The following is a 27,968-nucleotide window of genomic DNA, read 5'->3' as shown; positions in this document are numbered from 1 at the left end:
ATACTGTACAACCTCATACACACACAAGCATAGAAAAAATTAATCAAGCATATGACATATCCATTTTCAAGGATAATTAAAAATCAAACATACACACATACATATAAAAATACAGCATGCCTATGTACACAAAAGATTTGCACAACAACTACATTTACTACAAATAAACATACGAGCATACAAGCATACAGATAAAGTTACAGGAAGGAAAGCGAGAAGGAAACCAACGCCGTGAAACATTGTTATAAAACCCAAATGTGCATACATACACAAGAATTGTGCAAAGAGCAAAGTAATTAACAAGCCAAAAGTATATATAATATATATATAAATATTATGGTATAATAGGTACACACATACATATGTATGTACGTATATATGCAAACAGGGAGGGGCAATGGAGTAAAACGAAGTGGGATTTGGCGGGGAACAATACAAAAATAAAATTAAACCAAAATTAGTATATTCTGTTGGCTTTTCAACATTGGTTTTATTAATTTTAATTCAAAATTCGCTAACCAAATAAATAAAAAAAAATAATTCAAATTAAGAGTTACAAACAATTGATTAAAGGAAATTATATAGATAAGTTAGAAATATGCATATGTATAAGTACAAGTACTTAGGAAATTATTATTTTTTGCGCTTTTTTCTCTGACTGTGCAAAATTTGTGATAAAAGGCGCAGTGCCGTTTCAGCAAGCTCTTGGATGTTATGTATTTTAAATATTTGATAAATTAATTTCTTTAATTTAATTTAAATTGGAAAATAATTTTGCAATTCTAAGCGCAATACTCAACATTTAAAGTTTTCTTTCAATTTTCGGTTAGCAAATAATTTAGAAATTCTGAACACTTTGGAAACGTAATCGAATTAATTGATTAAAATATAATATTTCAACAAATTATTCTTATCTTTATAAACTAAAAGTTTCTACAGCGTTTATAATTTCAATTTTCAGTTATAAAACCATAATATTTTCTAATTACTTTGTAATTGTATTTTTTATTATATTATTTTTTATTTATTTAAATTTTTTAACCGATAATGAATTTGGATATTTACTAGTTTTTATGCACGTAAATGTAAATTAGATTTAACAAAATAAAATATAAACGCACCATTCTTTAACTTTTCTTTTTAAATATCTAACAGTGTTATGTGTACTTAAACCATTTCTTAACTAACAAAATAAAGTGATAATAAAAATTAATATAATATTGTAAGTAAACTTTAAGTAAGCAACAGTTACAATGTTGCAAAGATAAGAACTATTTTTTTTTAATTATTTCAAAATTAATGTGGTAGGTAAGCAAGAAAATTTTAGATAGGAAAAAATGTATGCCAAGCGTGCAAGCGCTTTTTGCTTGCTTTTTCGCCTGCCACCACATTTTTTCACTATCTTGAAAATAAAAAAAGTATTAAAGTAATAGTAGTTAAGGTAAACGAGTTGCAGTACCTAGTACCAGCTACCAGCTTAATACTACTTACAACCATTTAATTTTTTTTAAGATTTCTATATTACAAATACCAACTAAATTTCGTATGATTAAATTTTTAGTGTTACGACAAACTAATTTTGTCAAAGCTAAGTTAAAAACAACTTTGTTCATTTATAATTTATGTGTAGCATAAAAATACAATAAACAGTTATTCAATGCACGAAATATGCAATAAAGTAATAGCACAGAAAAATAAGGCAGCAAAACTTGAGTAAAGTTCAATAAAGTGCATCACTCTTTCTATTTTTCTTCTCTCTCCCCATCCCCCCCTCTCTCTCTACTTCTCTCTTCTTCTTCCAAGTACTTTTGACGTAATTGGTTGCTCGCTTTTTGTATATACAAAATGTAAAAGTTGCAACAGAATGGGGAAGCGCACACTAACTCACTAACTTACGCGCAAATATTGAAAAATAAGAATAATCAACTAATAATTTAGGTTTGTTAGTTAATTTACTAAAAACTATTTAATAATTATTTGCTTGTTTTTGTTTTTTTTTTTTTGCTTGTTTTTGGCGTGTTGTTTGGCAAATATGTTTTCGTGTGTACTTTTTCGCTATCTGCTGTCACCGTTTGGTTAATTTTAGCTTCACACTGTATTAAAGTGCTAAGTTGTCTACGTTTTTTTATACGTTTGTCTGTTGTCTGGCGTATGTTTTGTTTCTGCTTTGTATTTGTTCAGTGACTCAGCACCGTTAGATTAGTGATTTGGGACTTGAGTGCTAGTCGGATTGGTTGTTGTATTGCTTAATTGTTTTCCTTTAATTTTTGAAATATATGTTTGATTCTCTCTCCTCATTCTGCTCATCCATTTTACAATTGTGAATGCGTTTGAAATTCATTCATATTCACCTGATTAATATTGCCCAGTATTTGGTGGCCCTGCAGCGTTTGCACCTGTGCAATCGACAACGATGTTGTGCCATCTGTATTCTCGGTCTGCGTAACTATTTGGCCACCAGCTTGTTGTTGCTGTTGTTGTTGTCCGCCCGCTGTTGTGGTGGCCGTTGTTATGTTGCCCGATTGATCGATGATTTGATGATGTTGTATTTGCTGTTGTGCCTGTTGTTGTTGCGTTGTTGCCTGTTGCACTTGCACTTGTACTTGCTGTTGTTGCTGCTGCTGTTGCTGTTGCTGAGCCCCACCACCACCACCCGTCGAGGTTGTGACTGTCATCGTTTGTTGGCCTTGATTCTGCGCGTCCGGATCCTTTTTCACCTGCACGGTGTGCAAAGTGTGTAACGATTGCACCGATTGCACCTGCGGTATAGTACTAACTGCTGTGGTGATCGTCGATGTGCCTGCCGCATTACTGGTGCCTGCGCCAGTCGTTGTGGTGACTACCTTTTTGCCTGTGGGTACTATTTGTGAAGAAAATTCGTTGAATTATTTTTGCTCTCAAGGAAAGAAAGAGTTAGAGAAAAAGAATTTGGCGTTTATAAGAGGCGGCAGGGCAGATGTGTGTAGGTTGGTTTATGTTGTTATTCAAAATCACACGCAGTCGTCTAAACACTGCATTCGACGACGTAGGTGCTCGAGTCGTCCGGCAGTGCAATAAAAATATCGCTATGGACCATAATGGTCTCTGCATGGCTTCGGCCAGCCAGTATAACCTAACCTAACTTACTAATATTACCTGCTGCAAAGCTGTTTTTATTATCAATTTCTTCGAGTAATAGAAATAAAGAACGCGGGTCGAAAAGGTAAGACTGCCCTTAACTTCAAGTACCGGATTTCAAGTACCAAGGAAAAATAAATATTTTCCGAATGGAAAAATTTATAGTTTTGTACTCCTATTAAAGGCCTTAACAATCACAAAATCATTAGTTTTATTTATTTTCTGGGGCATAGCTCCGCAAGAGTTTGACTCCTCGGTTGTATTTCCCATAGGCTAAGAGAAATTCTCGACTAAATTTATTGTTCGAAAATTAAAGCGAACCTAACAAATACTTTCCCCGACTGTCGTGGGGAAACGGTTCTGCGTTATTGGCTATAGAAACCAGTAAAAATTATACTGCTGGGACTGCGAATTCTTTCTGAACGCAGATTCTTTGAAAAAAAATACTGCCAAAACTGCGAATGCTTTTTGATCGCAGATTCTTTTTAAAAATAATTCTGCTGCAACTGCGAATTCTTTTGAATAAACCATTAGAACCATCATCGATGCCAAGAACTCCACGAAGTTATGTGCAGACTGCTATTACAGGGAGATTAAAAAACCACTTCCTAACTTGTTGAAAAAGCGCCTTATTCAGTTACATCAAGCGCGGTTCGAGCCACATTTGACGTGTGTGCTACTTGTTTATGTCTCTTGGTTTTAGAAAAGAATTCATAAAATAAGTGATGGCTTATTAATTACATGAAGCAAACATTTAGGACATAAAACTGGGTTTTATTCATGGCAAATGCAAGTATTTTCTCTGAGTCAACAATAAAAAGTCCAAAACGCACATTTTCTCGTGAGCAACGTTGAGTTTAACTGAAAAAATCTAACTACAGAATTAAATTATAATTAAATTAAAAATAGAATATAAACTCAAGGCATGTGGTTTAGTTTATTTTTTATCAATTGTTTCCACTTTATTCATCATATCTATTCATATTTTTGAAAAACTCGCCTTTTATATTTCATAATAAAAAACTATAAAGCAAATCCTTACATATAAAAAACGAGCAGTAAATAATATATTATTACTTAAATAAAATTTAATTTGTGTTTATACAAATTTGTTAAGGAAACAGAGCGTTAGATTGAACTTTTTATTGCTATTTTCGTTTTATGTTAGAAAATACTGCATATTAACGTAGGACATTTATGTATGTAATTTAAATATTATATATTTGAGCAAGTTGTCTAAAGCATTTAAACTTAATTGTACTGCGCCTTTAAGATTAACTATTCGATTTTGCCGAATACATGCTATTGTTGTGCTGCACTGCTGTACATTTGTGTGCAATCACTATTTAAGGTTACATTTATACAATGAAGTATTGTTAGCTTAATGGAAAGCAAGGGGAATGCATAATTATCAAAAACTATTTCTTTACAAATCCTAAAGGTACGACCTAACGTGAATTATTCAACATTTAAACAGCAACTTATGTATGTATTTCTATGTATGTATGTATCAATTTCTATGATTTGTTTTTATGAACCTAACAGCTCTTCGCTGACAAAATGTATGACATTTTGTATACCCTGACCACTGCCACTGGCGGTCGCATTCGAAGGTTCCTGCTTTAGCGTGGCCATATGCGTAACGGTCGCACCACCCCCTGCAGTGTTGGCATGCGTAACAATTATGGGTGTGCCCGTCGTGTTGGCTGCAGTTTGAAAACTGCCGCTTGCCGCCGCTGCTATATCAGTTGAAGTGGACGCTATGACGTTGTCTGCCTCTGCCGTTGAGTCTAAACATTCCGATTCATTACCTCCAGACTTACTTTTCTTTTCCTTCTTTACGCCGGGCTTGGCGAAATGCCGCAACTCCAAGTGACGTCGCAAATTGCGTGACTGTCTGATGACTGCATAACAAATGGGACAGGTAGCTGGTTGTTCCGATTGTGAACGTGAACGAGATTCTGCAACAAAACGAGAAAAGTTAATAACAGGAATTCCAAAAACAAAATCAAGAACGCAAGAAAAATAAAAAAATGGTGTGACTTAATCGATCGGCCTACTCACCACTCTTAGTGCGTTTGACTGTCTTCGTGCTGCTGGCCGGTGTTGTGCCGCCGGCGCTCACTTCGCTGGTGTTCGCTGTCGATATCGGTGTTATATTCGGGTCCATGGTCACAATTGTCTCCACCTTGGTCACTTCAGTTTTGATGTGCGGCGTCGAGCTGATAATCTGTGTCTCATTGCCATTTTCGATGCTTTGTTGTTGTGCCTGCAATTGCTGCTGTTGCTGTTGTTGCTGCTGCTGTTGTTGTTGCTGTGTGGCCTGATGTTGCACGACATTAGTGGCGGTAGCCGGTGTAGCAATAATCGTTTCCATGCCATCAACTTTAGCGACCTTGGGTGCAGTGGCTGTAGGAATTAACATGAATATTAATTTTTTTTTTTTTTCTTCAAAATATGCGCGATAAAATAGATTTTATTTTAAACAACCATAATTTGTCTTTTTTATATCTTAACCCTTTTGTGTCCACACAACATAAAAAAATTAATAACTTACGCGACATTTTCTTGACGCGTGGCTTGCGTTTACGTGCGGGCAAGAATTGTTGAATGACATCCTTAGGCGATTCAGCGGTCACAATGGTCTGTTGTTGTCCGGCAGCGTTAGTGTGGGTAGTCGTTTGCAAAATCTGGCCAGCTTGGTGGATATCCTCGACGACATGTGCATGTACGGTTTGTTGTGGTGCGGTAGCAATGGTAGCAATCAATGGGTCTTGGTCCTTAAATGGAAATTACAAAAATGAATATGTAAGTCAAAATTTGTAAATATAAACATTTGTCGTCAATACTATGCATTCGGTTACTCACACTTACATGATGTTGTTGTGGTATCATATGTTGTAGTTGTATCGAGTGTGTAGTGTAATCATCTTTCGTTACAGTTTGCGGTGCCAACCCCTGTATATTCAGGCATTGCGCGGCTTGCAATAACGACGGCAATTGTGCGTGATCAACGCTTACTTCGCCGCGATAAACAAACTCCAACAACGCTTCCAGGTCGTTGGCATTGACGCCGGCCAACATCACCACCGGATGCTTGCATGGTGTATTCTGTGTGGAGAAGAGGGAACAAAAGAGAGGAAAAATAAAAAGAAGGGGTGTGATTAGAGAAAGGGAAGTCAGCTGAAGGAAAATGTGAGATGGTTTACTTAAAAACGTAAACAGAGAAAATGCTATGAAAAAACACTGGCAAACGAGTTGGCTAAATATGACCGCCTGCCGATTACCAATTACTTATTTTGGCTCACAATACGACAACAGTATCTCAAATCTGCGCCGCCCGCTCCCGCTCCATCATTACTCATGCTCTTTTATGCTCTTCGATGAGCTATAAAACGCACACATGTATAACAATGTAAAACTTGCTTTCGGAACGCTCCGCCGACGGTCATTGAAGAAATTACATTTAATCTTAATTTATTCAGAAGTGTTTTTCTTGTCAGATGTCAGCATGCATGCAACTTTCTAGTTAGAACTCAAATAATTATCTGAGGTTTTGGTGCTCCTGCTCCTCTCGGCGACGTTCGCAACACTGTCGCTGATAACGCGAAACACTCAACAAAAAAAAACCGGCTCACAGACAAATCTGCTTTCAAACAAATAAATGCTTAGTTTTATGCAATGGAACGCGAGCGTAATGTTGTTTACGGAGAAATTCAACGAATTGGATTGGTAGGCGCGTTGCTCTTTGTTTGTTTAAAATCCGGTGAAATCGACGAGACAACCAGGGAAATTGTCAGTTAACTTTCGTGCTTATTATAGAAAAGCGAAGCATTTAAGTGTGCTCATTGACTACTTTCACGTTTGCAGCGTAAAAGGGATTCGAAGTCTCAACATTTTATACTTGGAAATGGGCAAAGCAACAAACTAATTCATGAGGAAAAAATTAAATAACTAAAATTCGAGTACAATGCTTAAAAAAATTAATTATAAATTTTTAACGCAGAAAACCAAAAAAAAAAAAAAACAATGTATACATATATATAAAAATACAAAAATTAAAAATATATTATATACAAAAAATAAAATAAAAAAATAAAAATAATAATAATAAAAAATAAAAAATAAAAACAAACAAAGTAAAAAAATGGGTTGGGTACAATATGATTTTGGTTCAAAATTCTGTATTTAAAATTATGTATTCAATATTCTGTATTCAAAAATCTGTAATGCAAAATTCTGTAATGCTAAAATTCTGTATTGCGGAACACTGTAATTTAAAATTTTGTAAATCAAAATTATGTATTGTCAAAATTCTGCATTGCAAAATTCTGTATTGAAAAATCGGAAGAGCATATGGAAAAATAAAAAAAGTGCGCGCTTTTTTTATTTATCCATATGCTCTTTCGATTTTTCAATATAGAGTTTTGCAAAACAAAATACTGCCAATGGGTTGTCTTGACCCAATGGTTTCCTATATTATCAAAACAGATTTACATAAAGCAAATGTACATATGTTTGTATGTATTTATAGCTTCAGAAACAATGTGAATGAAATTCGAGCAACCGTGCTAAAAAATATTGTAGAATAATTGCAATATTTTCTGTATACTTCGTTCAAATACCTAAATGTTTTAATCAATTCCCATTCTTTCATTGTACGTTTTTTTGTTGTAAAATTTATAGAAACACAATACGACAACGACAGAACCAAACCTAGCGGTCTTTTGTTTTTGCTTCCCGTTTACAGCAGGTCAAATAAGTTTACAAAGAGAGTTTCGAGTAGTTCTATTGATAGTGGCTGGCCAACGTGCATGAATCAAGTTTGGGGAAATTACAAATTTAAAGAAATAATAAAAGTTTTTGTATAAATAAATATTGACTGTGTTTAATATGGCGAAAGTCTCTCTTGTTAAGTATAATAAAAGTAAAGATATGCTCTGTGTTGACGGATATTTTTTTTATTTGGAGCGATCTACAAAAAAAACATATAATTGGGCCTGTTCTAAAAGAATTGAAAAGAAATGTCGTTCGCGTCTTGTTACAACACTTATTGAAAATGTGCATACGATTACGAAGTATTCAAAGGATCACTCACATGAACCGTTTCCAGATGAGGTCAATGTCGTAAAAGCTAATAACTTGGTGAAAAAGTTGACGAAATCAAGCTTGCTGACTACTAGCCAAATAATCCAGAAATCTGTTGTTGAGACTGTTTCCGTCAGCCGTGACTATTTACCCACAAAAAGTGTTCAAAAGCAAAAAATTAACAGGATAAAAAGAGCGAAAGTAGGACTTCGTGAACCAAATTCGATAGAGCAAATAGATATTCCATTAAGTTTGTATGTTTTGGAAAATGAACTTTTTATTTTGTCAGAAAAATATTTCCACAATGAATGTATGATTATATGTGGTACTAAATCATCATTGCAATTGCTTGATGAAAGCGACTGTTGGATCATGGATGGCACTTTCGATGTGGTGCCTACATTTATGCGACAACTCTTTTCCATACATGGTCGGGTTGAAGGGCAAATAATACCTCTCGTATTCTGCATTATGAGTAGAAAATCACTTACCAGCTATGAGACGTTTTTCATTGAGCTCATTGAATTTGCTCGAGGATATGGCATACAATTAAATCCAAAACGAATCCTTAGTGACTTTGAGATAGGTATTATATCGGCTGCCAAAAAATATTTTCCCGATACGAGATTGCAAGGATGCTTCTTTCATTTTAGTCAAATAATTTGGCGTAAAATACAAAAAGAAAGGTATGTTGTGTAATATATTGATATACTGAACAATTTCATCCCAACTAACATAAAGTACTGAATATTTAATTTTTTTTGTTTGCAGATTGGTTCAGAAATATGGAAATGATTCATATTTTTCCTTACATATTAGAATGTTAAAAGCTCTGGCTTTTTTGCCTCACGACGAAGTCTCTGAGTACTATAATCAATTTTATAGTACTCTTGAAGACGACGATACAAAACAGTTTTGCTCGTGGTTTGAAAGAAATTACATAGATCGAGACAACTCCCAGCCAAAATACCCACCAAAATTTTGTTCAGTGCACGATGAGTCCAATATCGCTTTCCCTAGAACGCAAAGCAGTATTGAGGCTTGGCATCGTCGGCTAAAAGTTATTGTTGGGAAACGAAACTCAGGGTTGTACAAACTAATTAATGATCTAAAAGGCGAGCTGGTTTGTGCGAAAGCACAACTAGCTAAAATTCAAAATGGTCACAAAATTAGTCAAACGAAGAAGGCTGTAAAAGTAAACAACAGAATTAAAAGAATAACAAAAAAAGGCTTATATTAAGGCATGTTTCTTTTCTAAAGCGAATTGCTAAAAATTTAATAATATAATACAATAATTGTTTCGCCATTATAATGAAATAACTTTTGTTTTGAATGAATTTTTGAATTTTTCTTTAATTGACATATGTATATATACCATTGTTTCTATAAAATCAGAATTCCATTATTCATAAAATAAATGTGCTATTCAGGTAAGCGTGCTTATCAGGCTATCTGCTTATTTGGTTATATTTTTACAGCATTTTGATCGAAAATAATTTTGATTCCAGAATTTTAATATACAGAATTTCAGTTTTCCATCATTTTGATCATACAGAATTTTAAATACAGAATATTGAACCAAAAGAATTTAGGCTGGACAGAATTTTTTTTTTTGATTTTTACAGAATTTTCATCTAAAAGAATTTTGAAAAGCAGAATTTAGTACCTCTCCCTAAAAAAATATTTATAAATAAATAAAAATAATAAAAAATAAATTAAATAAACAAAATTAAATAATAAAAATAAATGAAAAAATAAATAAACAGTCATTTGATAAAATTCGTTACGATGCGGTACCAAATATTTTTTATTTGGGGAGATAATGGTTTACTTTTAAATATATAATGTGACAGCTTCAACGTGATTCAAGACTTAGGTAGGTTCAACATTTTGAAGCTTACGAACAAGAACAGCAAATTGTGGAAATTATTAAAAATTCCGAAAACTCATGTAGAACTGACAGTCGAGGGAACGCGCCACTTTAAGTAGTTCAAGGAGCCTGCAATAGTCGTCCTTTATATAGGGTGTTTTTTTTTTTTTGCGAACTGTCGATGTCTCGATAACTATGATATCAGTAAAGTTTGGCAAATCACCATGAATCGCTTAACGCATTGTACTACTACTACTACTACTCTCAGTATTGTACCATACCTGTAAAGCGTAGCCGCGGCGGATATATGCCGGATGTCATATTCAAAATACAAATGCCATTAAATTATTGCCTAGATTATAATTAGAAAAAAAATCATTCCAATAACATTTCCCTTTTATATTATCATTTTAAGTCATCAAGTTAAAAAAAAACACCCCATATTTAATATATCCACTAGTTAATATTTTCACCAATGAGACAACGCGTCGCAAGCAGCGCAACTTCAGTTCAAATAGAGCAAAATCCCTAATTCACTGAAATGGAATTTCTTCTCAAAAAAGAGAATGGTCAAGCTACCCCATGAAGGGAAACTTCTTCTTTATTTGAAACGCCACAGCTAAGAAAGAGTACTACGTTACCGGAACGACCCGGATTTATAACCCGCCAAGAACTGTTTGTCACTCCAGCAGCATTCCCCGTACATACATGAGGAATGTTTATGCTGCTGCAGTGTTGGAAAGTTTGCTCCAAAAAATCGATCACTGAATACGTGCTCTTGGTGGCATCTTAAATAACAAATTAAATTTGTTTAATCTTCGAACGGAGCAATTTTAGTAAAATAGTTGATTTTTTTTTCTTGCGATTTGGTAGTTTCAATGTCAAAATGATCCATGTTGTCGTTTTATTTCTCTTTACATTTCTTTTACATTCTAAATTCCGACACTCAAATATATAAAATAAATTAAATTCAAAAATATATCGGAGAATAAATAACTATCAGCTGTTATTACACGGTGATGCGTACACGGGCTTGCATTTTTATTATTCAATGGATTTATTTTCTCGTATTTAGAAATTATGCATGGAGAAATATTTGTATCTTATTCTTTGTTGAATACCAAAATTGAGCTACAGCTATTTTTATTAAAAATAAATATCAAATACATTGACGTACATATTCCTAAAACGATTTGTTTACATTTGTTGCAATTCCGTAATACCACTTTCGGTGCTACAGAAAGTGAACTGAATTGATAAAGCACTCTCAGCTTGTTCGAGTTGCATGTTGGTCAACTGGAGTAGTAAGCTGCAGCTATTTATCCATACTCAAAATCTATGGCTCCATCGTCAATCTCTGAGCGTAGGCGCTCATTCTTTTACATCGGCATTCCAATAAGAATAGTTGAGTTATTTAGTCAATATTTATATCGACTTGACCCGACAATAATTCCGCACTAGCTACTCATAGAGAAAGTAGAGCGCATTGCTGGTGATGCGATAATAATGTGGCAAATGGGTTTTTTTTTTGTTCTCAGAGCGTATAGAGAATGGGAGGACATTTGGTGGTGAGGGTGAGGGTTGAATTGTCATATGGAGGGAGTAAAACATAATTTGTTTTGATGCTGTATATCGCTCACCCTCCACTTTATTTCCCAATTGGTGTGGCATGGCAGAGCACAACAAAGCCACTGGAGGAGCAGGAAGCCACTTATTCGAAATCTCTGCGAGATTATTTATGTTGAATTCTTTGTACAAGCGAGTAGTAATTGCCGTCGGTCTCTACTCTATTATAATGGCATACCAGTTTGTCTCCGAGCTCTTTCAATTCTTATTGGGTTCTATTGTTATAGGCAGCGCTGGTGGAAAATAATATTGATTGAGAGTTTGAGATGGATTCATTTGCTGCTGAGCAAATGCCTCTATTCTACTCAGGTGGGTGCTCGTATTAAGGAACATTTTTTGAATACTCGCATAAAAATATTGTTTAGATGTAATGTTTACAAGCAGATACGAAATTTTCAAGTGTATGTGAATTTCAAGGAATATTTTGCCAACATAAACACTGGAATTTATTGGAGCATGGACATAAACTTCTTTCTTACTATTATTATTAATTTTTTTTTAATATCATATTACCGCCCTTCATTTAACCCGAATATGAAACTTTTTCCACTGTTCTGCATTTTATCTGATATTTTATTCCCATTAAATTTTATTACGAATAGTGAAACACAGCATGGAACGAAGTTTTTTTTTGTGTCAATACCTAAATTGAACCAAAGTGCTTACTAATGCTGCGGGAGTGTGAAATCATATATGAGCAGGGCTTGAAGTTCTACATTTAAGAGTTGTTATTTTCGCTATAACCTTTTGCTTCACGTAAAGGTTAAATATTTAATTTTCGAAATAAAGGTATACATTGTATTTTATTTTACAAGAACAGACAACTTCTCCCAAACGCTTTAGTACATTCGGTATACTATAGTATTTGATAGGCAGACTCGTTAAACGATTTTTAAGTCCTTTTTCAAATATATTTTGAATGTTATACTAAAAATTGTCTATTAGATTTCGAAAATGCAACACACCTTATTTAAAAAAATATATTAATATGGCTAGACGACATGAGTATTCGGTGCCTCGGTGTAAGACAATAAAAAATGCTGAATAATGCTTCAGAAGAGGGGAGAGCCGTACAAGAGTTACATTAAATATATAAGGAGAAAATAAAATGTACACACACTTTTAAACAATATACACGAAGAGCAGTGTATATCTCCTTTTTGCATTTCAACACCAACAGCAGTGAGCCAACACAAAAATAGGGGAAATCGTCGCTTGCCATATACAAGTCTCGCATATCACCCTGAAACGAGCATTACGAGATACACAGGCCAAAAATTCACATGGTTTGCATTGAAAATTAACCAAGTAAGCCGACCGAAGCGAAGCAAACTAAACGTCGAGACGAGCGTATGAACAATCACGGGCATGCGTTGTTAAGAGCACCCCGCACTGACCACACTCTGCTTCTTCTATTCTACCTTACAAAAGACCTCCTCCTTATGTACTTCGTTCGTTCCAAAAGTGGCTTTTGTACTCTTGAGTGTGTACGTGTGTGATACACTCTTTTGCGCTCTCACTCTGGCGCTTACCTTTCTGCCCTATAAAGAACTACAGTCGCTCACCGCTCTCGCTCACTCACTAACCGAATAGGGTATTTACTCAGGTAACTGAAGAGGGAAAAGGAATAGCGTATGACCAGTTCGACAGAGTGTGACTTTTATGACTTTGGCCGCAGTAACAACAACTAAATAACACAATGTCAATTTCGTATATACTGATGTATTTAAATTTAGAAATTTTCTAAAAAAAATTTTTATATAAACAGTATATACTTTTTTAATTGAAAATATATAGGGAAGTCTTTATAAATGTTCAATTTATACCACACTCGTTGGGTGCATTTTATTAAATATTTTTGTGTTGCTGAAATAAAAAACACTCACAAACGCCGGCATAATTCGGTTGTTGCCGCTCTGAGCCGAGTTCGCAACCAACAGAAATTCGAGACAATCATAATAATTGGATGCGAGCACCATAAATGCGAATCTCGTTGAACCTGTTCAAGAGGCAATGATGGCGTAAGCACGTCACGCCACGTACGACAGTTTCACAGGGAGATATTTCCTCATTCGCCTCAGTTACTAATAGAAATCTTTTAAAGAAATCTCTAAAATCTGCCATGGTAGAATATTAAAGTGGTGTTGCGCTGCTACGCTACGCCACTCATCTCCAACACCATCACCACTATTTCCACGCTGTCTCAACCGCCTCCACTCACGCGCACTCTTCAAAAGCCAATACAACAAACACTTGAAGCGTTGATTTTTTCATTCCAGTCAGTTGTATACATAGCTAAATTCAATGTTGATAACAATAAATGATTTTGAATAGCAGTTGGCTATGTGACGAACTCTGATGCGGCTAAACATTTTAACGCCAGCTTTTCTCCATCGTACTCCTCATATTGAATTTGTATGCCAATATTTTTTCAGCTCACGATCCCTCTTTACATCAACATCATTTATGATGACTTGTCGCAAACAAGGCCACAGGCCGTATCAGCCCTAATGGTTGGACCATCTCCGGAGCAGTAAAAGCGGCAGTAGTTGCACGTGGAAGAGCTGAGCACAATGTGCAAGTGGTGTGCGGGTGAGCACTACCCGCCACTACTAATTCGGTGAGTTCAATTTACGAGTTTAGTTGAGCATGCAGAGAGATTCTTTAGACGCATCATATTGAGACTGAGGCCTAAAATGTGTGCCAATCGTCAACTTTAAACGCATTCGCATTCACCAAGAATTAACCCATTTCGAAAAATATCTCTGTTTACAAACAAACGACTTTTGTTTTTTCATTTTTATTTTGAGTTATCTTAGTTTTTGTGCGTGATGAGCGTACTCATCCTAAAATGAGACCAATGTTTAATGCTTATAGTAAAGAGCGTTGGACATGGACTTGCCTTTTTCGAACTTATTAATTTCTAATGCATTACATTTATGTACGTGCGTACAGATGTACGTAGGCATACGCTGCGGGTGTTTAAACTCATGTAGATGTTGAACGAAAATATTCACTGGAGGGAACGAATTATTTTTTGAATTCCTGCAGAGTTATTGAAATGCTATGTGATACTAAAAGTCGAAAAGCCGCAGTATTACGCATGTATTTGGTCGAATCCCTGTTGTTGTTGTTGTAACAGCATAAACATTCCCCATACTTACATGCGGGGAATGCTGCTGGAGTGGCAATCCTTGGCCGGATATAAATCCGGGTCGTTTCGGTAACGTATAACCGACTGCCGTGGAAACTTGGTCGAATCCCTCTATTTCAACAATTGCAAAGTGGCACTGCTATACCTGATCGAGTTCAGCACATTACATTCCACATCAAATTCAAACGGGGTATTTATTTTTATTGTTGTAAAAAATGCAATTCATGGTTCAATTTAACGATAAAAAACTTAGTTTTACACAGACCAACAATTCATAATACCCTACATTGAGCTATAGGTACGATATTTGTGTGGAAACAGTTACTCCTTGTGGATATAACCAATCCTTCCCTTTTAGGTAAGTTCTTGATTAAGCGAAATTTAGATATGATGCCTCACTCCGCTGAGTTCAGAATACACTTATGCCTATACAGTTGTGCCCACGATCCACAGAATCCGATCGAAAACAACTCGGCACAACTCTCCCGCCAATCTCTTTACGTTAATCTGATATTTTGGAATTGCGAACATATGTGCACATCTTCGAATTCCGATATCTTTCGTCTTTAACTACACTAGTTTTACTTTACATTTTTTATTACATTGGCCCTTATTTTTCAGCATTTGTTTTTATTCGCATAAAATGTACAGTTATTTAATTCAAATGTTATCATACTACTTAAAATATGTATAAGCAACATAAGCAACTTACCTTAAGCAGTTCCAGTAGAAATGGAGACGCTGCACACAACACAATTTTGTGTGCTGGAAAACTACGCCCGCCAGCAGCTAAAGTGCAGTCCACCAAGTCGTTGTGACAGCGTAAAAGTTGAATGGCCGTCACCAATGACGAGCCATAGTCGCCCCACGTAAGGGAGTAAAGTGAGTTCATTGGCAATGCCATCATCGAGCCGTTCCAACAACGGCGTTAAACGTCGTTGTCGCTGGGCACTTTGTCAATAACTTATAAAAAAAATTATAATATTCTGGGCTTCTACCGCCGCTGGGAGCACTGACAGACCCCACCGATGTCAGCAACACAAGTATGTGAATTTATAATAAATGTAAAACTGCAATAAAAATAAAAACATACTTTACTTAAAAGTTTTTCAAAATATCTATGAGGTAAGCGAAATAATATAAGATTTTCTAATGATCCATATAAACACTAGTGCCCCAACAATTATTGAAACAATACAAAAGCAGGTACTTCTATACTGCCACTGTTCAGATGTTACATGTCTAACTCGCATACATTTTTCTAATAATTTTCTCTACATTTCCACTATGCTTGTCATTTTTTTCTCTTGTGTGTTTTTGCATATATTGTGTAAAACCTGAAAGCTCCAAATGAAATTTCAAAAGGCCTTAATTCTGCGCCGCCACCTTCACTGACTGGCCTCCCCCCGCTCAAACTTTCGCAGACAGCAGTGAACTGCGAGACAATTCGAGTACATCCACATGTCTCACTCGCTCTCATGCGCTCTACTTTACTCGCTGCTTGCATGTAGGTAGGGGAAATGTTGGCTTGAATTACACACGTCGACGATGAAGTCGTCGCTGGCGACTCTCTCACACCCTCTCTGTCGCTCTTATTTAAAAACTGACTGCGAGACGACAAACGATTGCTTTCGACACATGCTGCTTCCCCTGGCTGCCCTGCTCTAAATGCTGTGCTACTGCGCAGTGCTCACGTCAACGCAAAGCACCGAGCAACATCAAAACGTGTGTGGTTTAATTCGTTCGCTCTAACTCATAAAAAGAAAAAAAAAAACACAATTGCTTTTGAGCACATCATACAAACGTCGCTTGCCAACGTAATCAAGAGTGGATATGTGAAATGTACGCTCCCCTCCTATTGACTGTTGATTCAGCTGGCTATACGTGTACGCAAGAGTGTGTACGACCGATTGACCCTAACGATATCGATATTTGTGGAAATATATTTGCAAATTGAATGTTTAATATTTTCCGCTGAAAGTAGTAGTTTAGAAATTAAAAGAAAAAACTTCCTGCAAAGAATATCCTTCCATTTTCTTTGGCGAAAAGTTTAGTGGGGGTTTGGAACCAAATGCCCTCACACTTTACGGTCACAAGTCACAAAATACAGCCAACCCACGAGTTAACAAATATTTTTCTCTGTATCACTTTACTGAATACTCATACGTTCACAAGCTGTACAGTTTGCACTAGCGCCACGATACAAAATTCCAATTTCTTCCATAATGCCAAGCAACAAAGTAGCGAAAATTAGCAACTACATTAAATGGTATGTAGATTTCTCTATAACACAATTTACTATTTGGAGACTATGGATAATTTCTTTCACGGTAAAAGGGATTTTATCAATTTATTTTAAAGCACATTCCTTTCCTTTCATTTTTTTCTTTTACAACAAAAGCGTTTAAATATAATTTTCCTCAATAAATATTGCATTTTTGTGTTTCCACTTTTTGATTGCACTCTCACTCACTTTGTAAATACAACGCCAAACAAAAAAACACTTGCGGATTATGTCTCTGTTTTTAAAGTTTCCCGCTTTACAAAATCTATGAAAGAATCTTCTGAATTTATTTTTGTTCTCAGAGTGGGCACTAAAATGGATGAAAATCTCACAGAGCAGCCAGCCAGCCAAACTCTGCTTTTGCTGCTTCTGCTACTACTTTCAAAATTTCTGTTGCTCACGACTTCTCGCCAACGTAGAATAATTTCAACTGAAAAATTTGAGTTCGATCGAATTTCGTTTCCTACACTCACGAGCTCGTTCGAAGTCGCTCGGCGTTCATGACAAAGCCGCAACGAAGACGACGAACTTCCCCACCGCTAACGTTGCCCCGTTGCAACAAAAAACACTGCCGACGTTGGCAGCGTTAGGCAGAGATGCCATGCACACATACCAAGCATACAAAAAAATTATATTACCTATAGCATTATCAAGCTATAGTGACAACTCGTAGTTTTAATTAGCAGTGAAAATCGGACTCGTTGTACCAACTTTTTGTAACTCAACATCTCGACGCTCAAGTGATCATTTTATAACAACTATTAAATTTGATTGAATGCAATGGCAATATTTTAAGTGTGGGCATTGCCATGTCATGTTAAAAAGTCGTCAAGTAAGCAGTATGAAGAGAAAGAAGGATGCCGAGATTGCTGGAAAACTACAAATATCAAAGATGCTGGCAATGATGAGAATACATTTAGTAGAGGCCTTTTGTTTATCTTTATATTAAATAAAATCACTCCGCAAAAGCAACTTAAAATTTGTAAGGTTCTCTTCGCCTCTATGAAGCTGCTTTAGATACTTTGGCTTTAGTTTTATTCACGTAATATTTTCGACTATAAACATATATCAATTATTTAAAAGACATACCGTACTCGTAGAGATTTGTAATTTTGTAAACTTGGTATCTCTATAACCAATTCGCTATCGTACTTGTTTAACAATACAAGTTTTTGTCTCTATACGGGGGAAAATTTTCGATATGTTCCTGTGCCAGTAGAAATTGTTGTTGCATTGTGAGTGAGTATACGATTTGTAAATAGAGCAAGATGGCCGCTCTTCTCAAAGTACAGTTTTCTACAATAATACGAGAGAGTTACCAGATAGATGCATTGAAGAGAATACCATAAAACTGATTATTCCAATTAGAATTTTTTATTTATGAATGAAAGATAGAAATTGATGGCAATTTTAGACTTTCTGCCCTCTTATTGCTGGTTACTCTTCTCAGAGCATCTCTATATTCACTATTGAAGAGTAGGCTCGTTTAGAGTGATTTGAACTTCCTATGAACAGGATTTTCCGGTTTGTTTAGAAAAAAAGCTTTGTCATTGGTGTATTCTTGTATCCTCTAAAAATTTCTACCTGTAATGGATTTTTATACGCGTGCTGATTAAAAAATGTACGAATCAAATTGTTCTTATGCGGAATGGTAAACTGCTAGAGGCAGCACATTTATTGCTGTTAACATTTTAGCTGAGTAGACTTGTAGACAAGATACATCCATTATTTCACCCTCCTTGTCAAACGAAGAAATAAGATGATTTTTAAAATATGCTAATTCCATGTTTTGCATATTTTAATATCAAATTGGCAGGAAAGGCTATTATATGGTCAAAAAATAGTGTAAAATAATAGCAAAGTACTTTGAGAAAACCATGTTCTTAAGCTTGGTTGCAGGTTAAATAGTTTGTTTAAATTTAAAAATGAATTGTTTTAGATCTTATTTTCCTGAAACTATGCAAAAGAGTTCCTATGCCCTGTATAAGTTTTCTTATACACTCTTGAAGGAATCGTATATAAATTTTGACACAGTGCAAAGTGACGTTTTAATATACATACATACGTACATACATATATATTTAAGCAACTTAGCCCTAAAATAACCGCCGTAGCCGAATAGATTGGTGCATGACTACCATTCGGAAAACGTCGGTTCGAATCTCCGTGAAACACCAAAATGAAGAAAAAGTTTTTTCTAATTGCGGTCGCCCCTCGGTAGGCAATGGTAAACCTTCTAGTGTATTTCTGCCATGAAAAAGCTCTTCATAAAAAATATCTGAGTCGGTCCCTCCCTTTGTGCAACACAATCAAGACGCACGCTACAAATAAGAGGAGGAGCTCGTATATAGCCCTATGTATATAGCCCTAAAATGATTGCCAAAGAATGGGTATTATTAATATTCTTATTATTAAGAGATATTTTTTTCATTTGACTGAATTATATACATATACATAAAAGTAAAATAATGACCTAAATAGAATCAAGGAAAACATATTTTGTGAGTGGCATTGTAAGAATGTAAATGTATGAAGTTACTTCCGGAACATCGGTAAGTCATGAGCTTTTCAAAATGTCTGCTGTCTACTGGATGGCAGCACCGACAGTTAACTGCTAGTCGCCAATTCCCACCAAATCGAACAAACAATCGCTAAAGTACGAGTACTGGCTGTCTCATGATTATATGCATATACATACATACGTATATAGATACCCGGTGATTGTCGTTTGCCGCCACCAAATACCAGTACTACTAAACCTAATCCCATCAGCAATAAAGCGAAGAGGGCATAATATCAGCCATAACAATTTGGGGCTTGCTCCAACAAGCTCACCGATTTCTTTTCATAGCCAGCAAAACACGTACGCATAAATCGAATATTTTGCCACATTCTCATGCGCGCTCGTGTGCCTCGCAACGATGGGCGCTGAGTTGGGGCTATGGGGGAAGAAAAACATATGTACATACATACATACATACATATATACATGCATATATCCGTGGATTCGTATTAAATTCATTGTAGATAGAAGCTAGTCGTTATGAGTGGCGAGTTCAACAGAAATGTGGCCTCGAGCGTATAAGTGTGTGTGTGTGTGGAATTGTAGTGGGGAGTGCCGACGTTGGAGACGATGTTGTTGGTCTTGAACATACGAAGAGCTAATGGGCGAGTGGACAGACGAGAATACACTCGGTGGGTATGCAGCTTATGTAGACTTGTATGTGTGCTTGTATGAACATATTCAAAAATGTTGTATATATTAAAATTATCAAGTATGAGCGCCAAACGCATAAATTGCCAGCAATGCGAATTCGACACGCACATAAAAATAAAATTCAAAATAAATAATGCAAAATATTAGGGTTTCAGAAAAAAAAAACTGTAGAAGTAATGCGAAGTATTCATTTTTACACGCATGTAGTACTTATACATATGTGCATACATACATTCATATAAGCAAAGAGGTAGATGCACTATATACCTAAAATATTTTGAAAATAAAATTTGTTTTGCGACTTCCAAAGTATTGATACACACATAAATGCGCCAATTGATTGGAGGTGACGTGCTGCAATCTTGCGGGTGCGTGGGTGTTTTTCACATTTTCAGTACAGTCACGAGTCATACTGTATGGAATTATCATTTTGGGCTTATTGCAAATGCTTGCAATTTTTGCAAAAGTATTTCACAATTATTCTTATTTGCAAGCGAATACGAGCAATGCTCCGTAGCACCGTTCTCAAACACCTGTTTCCCGCCTTAACCATCTGCAAGCCAACCGCGTTTATATAAATTTCATATCACTAGTGCCGTGCGCTTTGAACTACTACTACTTTCGCACTCAGAAGCCAGAAATTTCCCGGTCCTATACTGAAAGTGTTTAAATGGACGACAACGACTGCGACTCGCACTTGTTGTTATGGGAGCGACATTGCTACGGAGCGTCAGTCTAAGTGGCAGAGAGTGGCGGGAGCATATATAAATACACAATGATAGAGACAAGCCAAAGCCATCTCCAATGGTTGCGAGTCAATTTAGTCAATCCAAAAGACCAAAATCACAAAAATCCTATTGTCAATGAATCGTTCTCAAACTCATCTCTAGAGTAATGTAGCCAGAGAAGGCTAAACGAACGCATACTTCTCCTGCGGCCTCTTGGCATCTCAATCAAGAAAGTCTTCGTATATAAAAAGGTTTTTATTCCGATATAACAAATTCGCGAGCAAAGATGTAAGCGAAAATTATTTTTCAGTAAAAACCAAAACAGAGAATCTCAAATTTGTTTATGAGTAATTACATACACACCCATCGTGCATACACACCTATTTGGGTGCATACTCGTCTATGCATGGATGACCAAAAATGTAGCTAAAAAATATCATTAAATTTACCGCACATATTTATGTATGTGTTCAATGCAATGCAATTTCATTAAGATATATACCTGCATACATAGGACTGAACAGCACAACAATAAAAACAGAAATGCAGCCACTACAGCGAACAGTATGTCTTAGGAAGGTTATAAGCAAATAAATATTTTTATGCGAATTTGCCGGCTGTTTTCACTGTTTTATATATACTATGTAGGACGCATTAGTGCACAAGAGTATTAAAGCTTTACGTATTCGCTATTAACGCTTTTTATTATATTTTAAAATATTGAAAATGACAAGAAGGTTGGGTTTAGCCACGTCCATCTGTCTGGCCGTTCGCCCGTTCGCCCGTTTGTTCACACGAACACGTGAGATGAAATTTAAATATCTGAACAGAATGGAGTATTAACATACAGATATTTTCACTGATCCAATTGGGTTGGTAAAATGGACAAAGTTTAGCATTAACCGCGTATATACCCCAAATAACGGTAAATTTCGAAATTTAAGAAACGCGACATTTCAATCATTTGCAAATCAAATTTGCGGGATGATTTTAGAGAAAGAAACACGCCTATTTGAAATGTTTCGAAAAAACCTTGTCCTAGCGTACTTTTAGATAAGTTTGTATGTTTACGAATTTGAATATGATTTTTATCAAACTCTACCGAACTTTGTACGCACAAAGAATTTTATTTTCAAAAGGCATGATATTGAAATAAATGATATAAGTATTTGTGTATATGACAACATCCAAATTTGATCTCTATCAATTTATATGAAATATTTAGAAGGATGGCAAGGCTCTTTAAATAAAATATGGAGTCTTACTATCAAATAAAAGATGATAACCTTCTATGGCATATGAATCGTGCTGAAGAAATCTAACAAAAAACATGCGTCGTTTATATAAATCTCAGCTCCATCCGAACCTTAATTAATTTATATTCGGATATTTTTATTATTTTGCATTTTTTTAATTTCAGTTATTCAATCTGATGGTAAACAACTAAGCAAAAAACCCACAATGGGAGATAACGAAAGTATCCTTTGACCTCAGCCTATCCAAATTTGCAAAAAACAAAACTCCACCACCCGAAGCATTCCTCTCTATATTCCAAGACATGCTTTGAAGCTGACAATTGGACTCAAAATCTGATAACGTACCAGCCAGCTTTGCAGTGGTTGACACAAACGGAGACACTCTACGGGTGCAAACTTTGCCGGATTGTGCATCTGATTTTACTGCAGAAGCAGTCGCCGTTTCTCATGCTATAAACATGCCCTTGAAAATGACCGTAAAATTCTCATATGCACCGACAGCAAATCAGTTCTCAAAGCAGTTCTTAACTCTCTATCCAATTCATCCACCATTAGCAGAATAAGCGATACGCTCATTGGCAAGGAGGCTACCTTTCGCTTACTTTGGATACCAGTCCATAGGAATTCACGGGAACGAGATGGCAGACAGTATTATGCATTTAAACTACAAGGAAACTTCCATAAAAAATGGTTGAAAAAATGGCGTATATAAGCAAACGAAAGCAAATCTATGCAAACAACGCTCACCCTTCGCAACGGATCTTGCCCTCCTGTGACTTTAAACAACGCGCACATTCCACAAACAGATAACACTGTGGAACAAATTCAGGTGAGCAAAAATTAGGTCCATTCTGAGAGTGGCGGGTGAAAATAGAGGCGAAATTAGAAGACCCGTATCGCGCCGTTTGTTAATGTTAGTTCGAATTTTTTTTTAATCGGCCTTCGAAGTTTGCAGTCAAATGCCGATTTTCAGTATATTGTTTATATGGTTTTTTGGCTATAACTCGTCGACTAATTGATATTTTTTCAATCTGTAAAAGCCAAATTATTGCTAGAGACCTGTGCAACAATTACAATTTTTGAAAAAATTGATTTCGAAAATTTTTGTGGTACTTATGAAGCAAAATGTTGGAAAAATTATTTTTTTTCATGTTTTTTGAAAATATTTTCCACAAAACTAAGTGTTTTTTACTTTTTTTGTGGTCTATAATATGCTTCTCAGTTTCTTTATTGAATTTCATTTGAAAAAAAATTGTCTTAGTCGATAATTTGCGCTTTAGGCATACAGTCATAATACAAAACTTGCGTTTTTTGAGCTTAATATTAATTTATTTCTCATTTTTTATTTACCAATTTTGTTCAGTGTTGGTTTTGAAGAAACATAGAAAAAGAAAATATAAAAATATTGAAAAAAATATAATTTTGAAATGTTAATAATGAAAAGTTTTAAGTAGAAAAATAAAATAAATTAAATTAATAATTTGGCCAGCTGCCGTTTAGCAGGCGGCTGTGGATCAACATCACTGCTCTCTCTAATGTCTTGGCCATCGTCATCATCAGAGAGATCGATTATTTCGTCCAACAGATATTCTGGATTTTCATCTGTGTCTTCCCCTTCTTCCTCTGTTTCCTCGTCTTCCTCTTCTTCAAAGGTGTTTTTATACCACCAACAAATTTCAGCGAGTATCGCATCTGGAGATTTCTTTCCTCTGTGCCTGAAACGAAAATAGTTTTCAATCGTTAACATGTTTAAATTGTGCACTCTGACCTAGATATTAGAAAAATCTAGGAATTCAAAATATGCACACTCTATAGTTACCTTATTTCAAATGGAAGCGCAGTTTGGTGATGACGTTCGCCTTGCTCATCAGATTCAGTTGGCAAAACGTGCTTAAATGTCGCTATGCCAGTAGATTATGATCATGGCAAGGGCAAGTAGTAAACAATTCGCCGAAATACCTGTACCGGACTATTTGGACCCCCTCTACTGTCGGTATGAATATTGTGTGGGTCATAGTATGGGAAATGGAATTTTGTTTTTTTCAGTTGTCTGCCGACTTTTGCTAAGAGCACTGGGTGCTTCTTTTCTAATACATTATAACCGTTATTTAATCAATAAATATTACACTTAATTAAACTGTTGTTTTAATCATTGAGATTTCAACACAAATGTTTACAAATATTATTTTAATAGCTATTTATTGTTCCTGGAAATTCCCTTTCTTAATTGTATTCTGGGAATTTCCTTTTCCTTAATTATTTTTGGAACATGCTTTCTTCTCGGAAAATCCCTTTTTAAATCCATACTTAGCATTTCCTTTTCTTTAATTGTTTTTGGAATGATCCTAATTCTTTAAACTTCGCTTTTTAATTAAAAAAAAAATAAATAAATAATTGGCGCGTACACTTCTGTTAGGTGTTTGGCCGAGCTCCTCCTCCTATTTGTGGTGTGCGTCTTGATGTTGTTCCACAAATGGAGGGACCTACAGTTTCAAGCCGACTCCGAACGGCAGATATTTTTATGAGGAGCTTTTTCATGGCAGAAATACACTCGGAGGTTTGCCATTGCCTGCCGAGGGGCGACCGCTATTAGAAAAATGTTTTTATTAATTTTGCTTTCACCGAGATTCGAACCAACGACCTCTCGGTGAATTCCGAATGGTAATCACGCACCAACCCATTCGGCTACGGCGGCCGCTTTTTAATTACTTCTACCGAAATCGATATTTATTTAATGGTTTTGGGGATTTTCAATTACTATCTGTTTACCAGGAATTTTGGGTTTTTTTACATTAGTTTTATGTAATGAATGTGTGTATATCGCACAAATTTTCGACTGATACTATATTTTTTCCATGATATTTATGTGATGGATTGAAAACTATATTTTAGATAAGAAAAAAAGCGAAAAACAATGAGTTGCTTGCCAGATATTAAGAAATAATAAGGAAAACGTTAATTTTTCGAACATTTTGTGACTTTCGTCTAAGTAGCTGCCAAAGTATTTAATCCCGTAATTTTCTTTTCAAATTACATTTATTTAAAAAACTGAGAAGCATATTATAGACCACACAAAATGCAAAAAAGACTTAGTTTTGTTGAAAATATTTTCAAAAAACATAAAAAAAAAATAATTTTTCCAACATTTTGCTTCATAAGTACCACAAAAATTTTCGAAATCAATTTTTTCAAAAATTGTAATTGTTGCACAGGTCTCTAGCAATAATTTGGCTTTTACAGATTGAAAAAATATCAATTAGTCGACGAGTTATAGCCAAAAAACCATATAAACAATTTTGCTCCGATTTCGAACTTCGAAGGCCGATTAAAAAAAAATTCGAACTAACATAAAAAACGGCGCGATACGGGTCTTCTAATTTCGCCTCTATTTTCACCCGCCACTCTCAGAATGGACCTAATTTTTGCTCACCTGAATTTGTTCCACAGTGTAATGTAAATACTTAGGCATTCTGCTACACAGGCGTCTTACATGGCGATCGCACATATTTTTAAAGCGGAAGCAAGTCGGACTTAAACTACGCTCATTGTATTAGCCACTTGGGCAAAATCGGTGTTGTCACTAAACAATAAAGTGCTTATATACCAGGCAATACTCAAACCAATATGAACCTACGGAGTTCAGCTATAAAATCGCACTTGGAAATCTTGTAGATATTTCAGTCTAAGGCGCTGCGCATGTGTGCCAATGCGCTATTTTGTCAAAAAAATTTATTTTACTTATTCCTTCGATTAGTTACTTTTTTAATTTCAGAGGATCCAGTTCAGAAATATAGTGGTCACCGCAAAACACCTTTTTTGAGTAGGTGAAAACTCTACTTTCTAAAAGATTTTGTCTCTAACTTGTCCTAACTTGATTATCAATCGAGTTGTATCAAGGGTCGCAACGGGTATGGCTTGAGTTACTGCGCTTTAGTGTGCTTAAACTTCTAAAAGGCGCGCGTTTGCTTAAATTTAATTATGTTAACTTGACTTTTAAACCACTGTGCGAAGAGTTATGCACAGAATGACAAGCCATTCATTCGGTAAATTTTTAGTTTCAGCATCGAATCTCCTTACGAATATCTATGAGCAAATACCTACTGAACATTATTGTAGCTCTGTTTTATTCTGTGTTCTCTACTCAGATATAACAAATCCAGAGGAAATTATTTTCATCAAAAACAACAACAATCGGTGGAGAACAATACGAGCAAGAGTAGAAAACGCACAAGAAACTACTTTCAGTACGCTGAACCCTAATAATAAAAAAGTCACTTGAGCAAACATTTGTAAGCTATGTGCCTCCCTTGTAACGTAACGCTGCATAACGAATATAAGAAGTTGAAATAACAATAAGGAAATCGAAGAGCATACAAGCAACGAATGAGGCAAGTTAGTGTGTAGGTAAGTAACAAATTCATGCAGGTGGTCACAACATTACACTCTGTTCGCTCCCTCTTGCTCAGAATGGTGTTTTCTGCGTGTAAATATCTGACAGTGAAATCTATAGAGCGCTCGATGTACCACTACCTTTAACTCCAGCCGAAGAAGTTGGTAGCCAAACTCGGCGCCAATTACTGATAAAAATATGCAAACCTCAATATGGATATGTATGTATGTGAGTAAATGAGAAAATTACGATATTTACGTTTTCCGTATTGAATGGGTAAACCTGGAACATAGAAATGGAAAATTTTCAGTAATTTCCCCAGTTTCATTCGAAACGGTAATGAGGCAATAGTAACGAGGCTATTAAACATTTTTTTATGCCGAGTGATGACTTTGTATTTGTTAATAATGGTGCCACTAATATGGCAATAAGACGAACATAAAAAGTTGAGTACATAGTTAATAAGCAAACATACTTTTATGACGAAATAGAAGTAGTAATGATCTAATGTTTATTTATATTATTTTACTGACCCGAAACTCCTGATTTTGATGCCGGTTGCGGACTAGAGATATTAAGTTTAAGGTGTTAGAACAGCTTAACGTTTGAAACTTAACTCCGCTTCAAGTTATGATGAATTATCTATTTATCGGAAACACCTTAAAATATTTCTAAAAATGTTTACTTTAAAATAAAACAAAAAATCGATTTTTTGAATGTTTCAGGGTGGCGTTACAGCTTAAAAAAAACAAAAGCAGTTGTCCCTCAGCAGACTATAACCGCTGTGTAATATAAAAGTTTCTTAGGTGGATCCGAACTTAATTATTATAAATAAGGCGTATGTTACTTCAACTTCTTTACCACCAGCTGTAATTTTAATTTTCATTTTGATTTTATTGTTAATCCTTTTATCTATTTAATTATGTAAACTATTCTTAAGGTCAATCATCGTAAAAATAACCCATGGTTGTATGTTTGACTTTAATACTAAATAAATAAATATGCAATGAGGGCATTTTAATGAAGAAATCTCGATTTATCACACTTTGACAGTAACCATTAATTATAATTTGGAATTGGTATTGAATGTGGAATTATTTTACCAATTTTCAACACAAAATAAAGATTTTTCATTACTGGCACATACATTCTTTGTTTCAATATTTAGAATTCCCCAAAATTGAGAGTATCACGTTTGATTAAATTTAAAGTAATTATCTAGTTTACGGGTGGATGCT

The 27,968-nt window shown here is 35.3% G+C and overlaps 2 protein-coding genes and 1 long non-coding RNA gene across 9 annotated transcripts in view; 2 read left to right on the top strand and 1 right to left on the bottom strand.

Moving 5' to 3' along the window:
- Positions 1 to 27,354, bottom strand: part of LOC128860559 (transcription factor GAGA) — a 31,121-nt gene extending 3,767 nt beyond the window's left edge. Inside the window, exons 1-7 of one of the 7 annotated variants that reach the window (XM_054098154.1) lie at positions 27,264 to 27,354; positions 15,568 to 15,925; positions 5,986 to 6,228; positions 5,675 to 5,897; positions 5,182 to 5,526; positions 4,941 to 5,078; positions 2,352 to 2,860 (exon numbers count right to left, since the gene is read on the bottom strand). In XM_054098154.1, the coding sequence (XP_053954129.1) occupies positions 2,352 to 2,860; positions 4,941 to 5,078; positions 5,182 to 5,526; positions 5,675 to 5,897; positions 5,986 to 6,228; positions 15,568 to 15,762 (1,653 nt within the window). In that variant the 5' untranslated portion in view covers positions 15,763 to 15,925; positions 27,264 to 27,354. Of the gene's footprint in view, positions 1 to 461; positions 2,861 to 4,940; positions 5,079 to 5,181; positions 5,527 to 5,674; positions 5,898 to 5,985; positions 6,229 to 15,567; positions 15,926 to 16,036; positions 16,055 to 16,110; positions 16,199 to 17,328; positions 17,583 to 27,263 lie in introns of those variants that run through there. The other 6 variants (XM_054098151.1, XM_054098155.1, XM_054098152.1 and 3 more) reach the window with 6 other exon arrangements.
- Positions 7,491 to 9,477, top strand: LOC128860561 (uncharacterized). The gene is made up of 2 exons (XM_054098158.1): positions 7,491 to 8,891; positions 8,977 to 9,477. Exons 1-2 carry the CDS (start codon positions 8,011 to 8,013, stop codon positions 9,443 to 9,445), a joined length of 1,350 nt encoding a protein of 449 aa, XP_053954133.1. The 5' UTR covers positions 7,491 to 8,010; the 3' UTR covers positions 9,446 to 9,477.
- On the top strand, positions 26,130 to 27,685 carry LOC128860563 (uncharacterized). The gene is made up of 3 exons (XR_008454258.1): positions 26,130 to 26,744; positions 26,807 to 27,175; positions 27,456 to 27,685. It is a non-coding gene; the product is annotated as an uncharacterized LOC128860563 (long non-coding RNA).
- The last annotated feature ends 283 nt before the right edge of the window (positions 27,686 to 27,968 follow it).

This window comes from Anastrepha ludens, chromosome 4, assembly GCF_028408465.1.
Source record: "Anastrepha ludens isolate Willacy chromosome 4, idAnaLude1.1, whole genome shotgun sequence".
In the NCBI taxonomy this organism is placed as follows: Eukaryota; Metazoa; Arthropoda; class Insecta; order Diptera; family Tephritidae; genus Anastrepha; species Anastrepha ludens.
This window is presented reverse-complemented; position numbering and strand designations above follow the sequence as displayed.